This window comes from Buceros rhinoceros, unplaced genomic scaffold (genome assembly GCF_000710305.1).
Source record: "Buceros rhinoceros silvestris isolate BGI_N320 unplaced genomic scaffold, ASM71030v1 scaffold18758, whole genome shotgun sequence".
Lineage (NCBI taxonomy): Eukaryota > Metazoa > Chordata > Aves > Bucerotiformes > Bucerotidae > Buceros > Buceros rhinoceros.
The window spans coordinates 10,828-17,856 of NW_010426532.1; the positions used below are offsets into that span (position 1 = coordinate 10,828).

Sequence of the window (7,029 nt, forward strand, 5' to 3'; positions counted from 1 at the left end):
CTGCTGCTGGCTCTGCGCACCCCACACCACCAGTTCCGTGAAGGGGACCGCTCCAAAGTCATCTGTTTTCAGCCCGTCTCCACCGTGAAGGGCTCCGTGCAAGGAGCTCTGCCTAGGTCTACCCGCCACCACCACCGCGCCGTGATCCCCGCGGCTGTCACCGAACCCTTGGTGCTGGGGATGCCGCATCAGGTCCGGCGGGTGGAAGGGTTTGGCTCCGAAAGGATCCAGCAGACTCTCGTCTGTCTGCAGCGGGTTGGTTCGATCTTTGCTGTCAGTCAACGCGACACTTATGTTCTCTTTGGAGTCCGAGATGGTCAGGAACTCGTTGCTGCTCTGCGAGTCCCTGCGGCCCGCTTTCTTGTGCCTGCGGGCTCGCTCCGGCGTGCGGTAGCTCGGTTTCAGCGCCTTCTTCGTGGTGGTTGGCGTCCCGTGGTGCCGCTTGCCGTTGTTCTTCGAGACCTCCTGTTTCATGCGCCTTTGGCGGGAAGAAAGTTTCTGCAGGCTACGCTGCTGCTTCACCTTCTGCTGCTGCTGCTGACTCCCTGCGATCTCCTCAAAGGGAACCAGCCCAAACAGGTCCTCTCTGCTCCCACCGGTCTTGGGGAGAAGGGAAGGCTGAAACGGGGTGCAGCCAAAGACATCAACGCTGCGCGGAGAGGAGGGGGAGAGCAGAGGCTCCGTTCCTGCCAGCTGCCCATCGTGCTGAGACACCCTTCTGCTGAAGGGGGCCTTTGTGAAAACGTCAAAGTCATCCTGCTCTTGGTTCAGGCCGGAAAAAGCCGTCTGAGAAGACACATCTTTGTCCGCCTTCTCCACTGCCGGAGGCTGCAGAGTGAAGAAGGGCACTGCCCCAAACACGTCAACTTCTTGGCCAGGGTTCTCCTTCATCACAGCACTTGGCACCTCGGACAAGGACACATGCGTTGAACTGGGTTCTTTGACGTCACCGCTGCCCACACCGTCTCTGAACCTGCTGCTCAGGAGCCCTTCCACAGACTTTTGCTTGGTACGATCAGAATCAGAGTCAGAACTTTGCTTCTCTTCCTCCTCCTCCTCCGCCTCTTCCTCAGAGTCCATGAGGAGAGGGCGGTGGCCTAAATTCTCCGGTTCTGTATCATTGTCATCATTGAAGTCTCCATTCTCTCCTTGCAAGACTTCTTCATCCTCCTGCTCTTCTTCTTCCTCACTGCTCTTGGGAGAAGGAGGATCAGATTCGAAGTCACTCTCTGACTCATCGCTGCCCTTTGCCACTTGTCCCTCTGCAGTCTTCCTCCCTGGCCGTGGATCTCTAAAAGCATGGCTCAGTTTTCCGGCCTTGGCTGGTGTCCCCAGGTTGTTTCCTTGAGTGCTGGCTGAATTACCCGCTTGTTTTCCAGGGGAACCTGCAGGGCCGAAGAAAAATGCAAAACAAAACTTGAAATACACTCTGCAAGGCAGCTCTTACTCCACGCGCACCACAGCCATGCGTTCGAGAGCTGACGCAAACACCCACCAGATCCAACACCTGAAACACCACTCATACATCTGATCCACAGTCAGACCTCCAGCTCCACTCCTCAGATGATGCAGACGGTGTCTGGAAATACAGTGCTATATTCTGGGGCACAAGGGAGGGACTGAAGGACACAGGTGACCTCTAGCACCAGCTTTTCAAGCACTCATGACACAGCTGCTGCTCTCCGGGGAAAACTGAGCCAGTGTGTTTCAAATGTCTATCTGCTTTTTCAAGCAGACTACCTCTTCCTTGAAGCACGTCTGCTCCGATAGTCTGCTCTGACCAACTTACTGCTCTAGTCATCAAAACTGTCAGCATAGGCAAAATAAAAGTATTGAGCTATTTCAGATCCTGGGCACTGTTTCGTAGCCACCACAGACCTCGGAGGGCTCAGCTCTGCTGGCCGAGCCACCATCCTCCTGCGCAGCCTCTGCACAGCAGACAGGCGCACCCCTCTGGGTGCCTTCTGGAGAGGTTCTCCAAGGCTGACCACTACACCACGGCTTGCTGCTGACATACTCGGCGTAGCTCCAAAAGGGAAATGAGTGCGTGACGCCCTGTTAGTCCCCAGTCTTTCCAGCCCCAAGCTGTCACACGCAACACCTCCAAGATATTCAGGTTCCCCTAAGGTCTATGAACATCAGGGCCTGGGCAAGAAAGAAGCTAGTTCCCGTCCCAGCTTCAGGGGGTGTTATGCAAGGTCATGATCTCTGTCCTGCCCTCAAGGACACCGGCTCCTTACACCAGCTGAGGAAGCAGGACTGGGAGCCCGCCAGCAGCCACCAAAGGGACACGGGGTTTGGGGGGTTCTGCCTCACCAGTGGGTTTTGAGGCGCGCAAAGAGCAACGGACACGATGTCCCCAAGGGGACATCAAGAGGTAACTGGCTCACAGAACTACAGAGAAACAGAGACGCAGGGACAAGGATGTTCTCCAACACGTGAAGAGAGAATGTCTTTAGGGACCCTGGAGCTTCATCCAGCCCCTTCTCGCTTCTCGTGCAGTAATTCAGGCAAAAAAGCTCTGGCTGCAGCTTTGGTTTGGGAGAAGCGTTGTCTGGGGTGTTTCTGAACTGGACCTTCAGCGCTGTGTCTCTGCGGGAAGGAGTTAGCGATCCACTCCACTCTGACAGCCTCCCCCACTGCTCACACTGACACCTTCGGGACACTTCACCCACAACTCGGCAGTGAGCACGGCTCCAGCACTGTTACTGCCAGCTGAACTCCACGTGGCTACCAAGAACAACGGACGACTTCTGCACTCCTGCTGGCACCAGCGGGGACACGGACTGCTGGCCAGCTCACGCCTGCCCAGTGGCCACACTGAGCTCAGGAACAGCCTTCACTGGGGGGAGGCTGTGCCACAGCCAGAGCACAGCCCCAGCGTGAAGGACAGTTCCTGACGCCTCTGGGGTCTAGCACGGACGCGGGACAGGGGCTGGCCCCTTCACAGCGGCTATTCACCAGCTCCAGCGGTAGGTCACTGACCCCCTCACCCAGCCACCGCTACTCCTGCCATTTACGGGACTGTTAAACAACCGCTGGCGTGGAGCCGGCTCCCTCGCTCGCAGCACCGGCAGAGCTGGGGAAGGATGTGTGCACCACAGACCGCTCTGAGAAACGTCCGCGGGCAGAACCCAGCCCGTGTCCCTCTTGTTCTCAGCACGCACAGAACAGCTGCTCAGCTCGCTTCTTCTTCCACAAGGCATTAACAGGCACCCTGCAGGCCAGGCCAGGCTCGTCCTTTCTATGCTCCCGTTTAGACCAGAACATTGAGTTTTACCAGAGCAGCTCCTTCCTGTTTGAAGAGGAATTAATAGCTGCCTTCTCCATCCAGCAGCCATTTTGCTCTTTTGCCATGAGACGGGAGAGGACAATAAAAATTCCTCAGCGATGTGTTTTCTGTGTGGATTTAGAAACGAGATGAGCAGAATGACTAAAACCATCAGGTGATTAGGGCTTTGAGCTGTTTCGTCTTTGCTCCTGGTGTCAGATTGCGTCTTATCTCCTGGAATTTTAAATACTACATATTCACTTTCCCCACTAAATTAGAATCTGGATTATTTGGCTGCTTGCTTTAGATTTCCCAAAGGTACGGCCTTGGCGGTGCACTGTGCAACCCCCGATCTTCAAATCCTGCTGCTCCCAATATTTACTGAAACACCAGCGTTAGCACAGATGCAATTAGATTTAAGAGGAGGAGGAAAAGGAACTCTTTCTAGGTTAGATGTTAACACCACTTACACAACAAACACCTCCCCCGCCATGTTTATCTGTGTCGATACCCGCAGGAGTTTACACTCCCGAGGAAGGATTAAGCCTTTGTACGTAATTTCCATGAGCAGAAAACAATGCATGAAGTACCATCTTTAAGAGAAGAACTGAACCGCAGTCTGGCTCCCCCAAAGGTTTCAGTAGAGTCGGTTATCTACTGCCACAGTCGCACTCACGGGAAAACAACCTGGGAAGCTCACGACAAGCCCCAAAGCCCAACCTGCACCAGCAGCCGCGTAGTCACTGAACAAGTGATTCAAGCAACATGACGGTCAGCTCTCAGGAGCAGATCTCTGCCCAGAACACACCTCCGACAGGGCTCGACAGCTCTTCCAACCAGACGAGACTGATTCACAGCACACACGGTTTCCACCTCCTCACAGACGCGCCTGGAACTGCTGTTCCGGCGGTCAACACGCAGCGAGAGGTTTGGGATCAGGCACCCAGGAACCCCGTGGTGAAGGAATCTGTGTGAGCATCCTGAACTTCCCTCCTCGATCTAACAACTACACCTCTGAAAAAACCGGGGTGAATCCAGGAACAACTTGCCAAGCAACCCCGCTCTCTGAGCACACTCCCGGTGTCCAGAGGCAGAGGCTTGGGAGGTGCCCACATACCAGGAGCATGGAAAACCAAATGCTTGTTCATTTTGCCCCATTTCCCCCAGCACTGCTGTACCACTGGTTGGTTCGGCACTCCTGTGAGGGCAGCGGTGCTGAGCCACCACACGCTGCAGGCAGCACACAAGGCCCTTCCCAAAGGGGGCGAGAACCAAGCACCACACAGGAAACAGAAGCCTGAGCCTGTGTTTGAAACATCTGTCCCTGCACAGCAGAAACGTTCCATGTGAAACTTCTCCATTCTGAGGCCACTCCAAGGTCGATCAAGCACATTTATTTCTCCAGCTGGAACATCATCACAGCACCAGGCAATTAAGTGCCTATTAGCTCCTCCACTTCAAACCCCTCATTGCACTACAAATGATTTCTGAATTTCCAGCTCTTTAGCCCTGAGGTTCCTCCTTACCCCCCGTCTCCTCGCCTGCATCACAGCTACTGCTTCTTTATCAGCAAAGGAAGCGTACGCTCCTCTGATATGGACAGGTTCACAATTAGCAACACGGCAGCGAGTTTTGCCGTGATAAACTCATAGGCTACAGCAGCCATTCAGCGTTACTCAGATTTACCCCAGCACCTAAGCGCCCACACGCACAACTTCCACAGGAAGAAGCAAGTGAGCCATGTCAGTGAGCCATGGGGGCAGTCCCTGTTCCTGGGACACCCTCCGGAAGAAAGCACTTTGATCTGCGAGTATCTCCAGGGTGGCACTTCCAGTGGCAGTGACCTCCCTGCACCCACATTCCTCTTTTCCAGGAAAGGGCAAGGCTCTTGCTCTAGTCGGCAGCTTGTGGGGAGGCGTCTGAGCACACGGGGCCATCTGCTCCCGGCAGACCCTGCTCCAAGGTACTAGTCCTGAGCACTTTGTCATGTAACACAGCCAACCCTCACGGAAGAGACCGTCTCCATACAACTGCGTGTCTGCGGATTAGTCCCAGGAGCAGGAGAAAACTGCAGCAGACTGGGGGCAAAACCACGCCCCAGAAACAAACCCACCTCCTCAGAGCCACCAAGTGAAAACCCACGACAGCAGAACTTTGTTTTGCTTTTCTGCACCACAGCTGCCCCTCCTTCCCTCCTGAAGAAGTTAGTGAACTAAATCAACACAAGAAGCACCACACAGAGACACCGAATGCCCCAAGAGAGAAAACTGCCCCGTTAACGACAGTGTCATGCTCTGGCCCAATCTATTTCCGCACGGAAGCATTCCACCACGTTGATTTCATGCCATCTCCTCACCCTGGGCTGCTGCAGAGGCCGCTCACAGACCCAGTCACCAGAAAACGCTGCAGAACGTTGAGCAACATCTGTTTGTCGTGTGCTGTCCAGATTAGCACACGTCTAATCAGGTTTGCCTCTTGGAGGAGACAATCGCCCCCCGCTCAAATGCCAGCCAGGTGGAACGTCTTTAATCGTATAAGAAGATCCCAATCTTGAAGGAAATTTTCTGTTCTGATGTTCTTTTTCGAGACATCCGATTACAAGAGGATGAATTCCCTCCAACAACGGCAGTAATTACACGCCTTCTGCTGGTTCATCCTTGCAGGGCATTGCGGGGATGGCCCCAGAGCGGGGCATAAGGGCTTTAAGCTTCCTTGGAATTGGAAACATACTGCCACCATCATTTCAGAACAATTCGCCACATGTCAGGCCCCGGATTACCGGCACGCTTCAACTAAAGCTGCGCGATTTCTTTGACAACAGCCACGCAGCAGCTGCTGAGTATTCGAACAGGGATTTACGCTGCTCAGCACCTTTATTTTCCACCAGAACCTCAGTGGAAGAACAAAACAACTCTGCCTGGCATCTCTTGCTCAGATACACTTTCAAGGAACTAGTCTACAGGTTGATTTTATTTTGCTTTATAACATGCTTCAAAGGTGACCGTGATTGGTCTAAGATTTGTGGAGAAAAAAAAACAAACAAAAAACCAAAAACACTGAATCCTTTTGGGGAGCAAAACGCACACCACTGCCCACAGCATTTATTCTCGTGATGTGCGAACAAGTTCAAGGTGCTTTGGCAGCATCACCTAGAGATGCTGAAATCTAAATATTATCTCGGTGCAGGGAAAGATCCTGCACCTGCATTGGGCAGCGCCTGAAGGCACAGCCAAGGAGAGGTACGGGCAACAGCAGCAGCATTTTCGGCGAGTACAAGCACTGGTACGAACTTGGTTTGTGTGTCAAGGTCTGTGACTCTGGAACACTGTACAACAGGCACGTCACACTGTGGCTCTGGGCAGCAAACAAGTCACCAGCATGGGTTGCTGAAGAAACACAAACTGATGGCATGAGCTGTTCCAGCGTTGCCCCGTGCAGCACTGCAGAGGCTCAAGGCTTCTCGTCTCTCCCATTCCTGTGTTTTGATTTCCTCCTAAATGGCAGTGAGCTGCGCTTCTCAAAAAGCTCCAGGCTGCACCATCCATCGACCAAGGGCTCCAGCGCCGTGGTACAGAAACCTACGGCAGCTTGAAGCCTCATTAGAACCAGCATACCAGAACATAACCAAACCCACGGTCATCACCCTCATTTCTTCATGCCAGAACACCAAACGTTCTGGCCGTGGCAGGGTGAATGCTCATGGCCAGCCATCGCTGCAGAGTCCTGTCGGGGCTATGTGCACCTACGGCTCCCGCGGG

The 7,029-nt window shown here is 53.8% G+C and overlaps 1 protein-coding gene across 1 annotated transcript in view; it reads right to left on the bottom strand.

Moving 5' to 3' along the window:
* Positions 1 to 7,029, bottom strand: part of BMP2K (BMP2 inducible kinase) — a 29,980-nt gene that overhangs the window by 199 nt on the left and 22,752 nt on the right. The window contains exon 16 of the mRNA XM_010141561.1: positions 20 to 1,385. Coding sequence (XP_010139863.1) covers positions 20 to 1,385 — 1,366 coding nt within the window. The remainder of the gene's footprint in view (positions 1 to 19; positions 1,386 to 7,029) is intronic.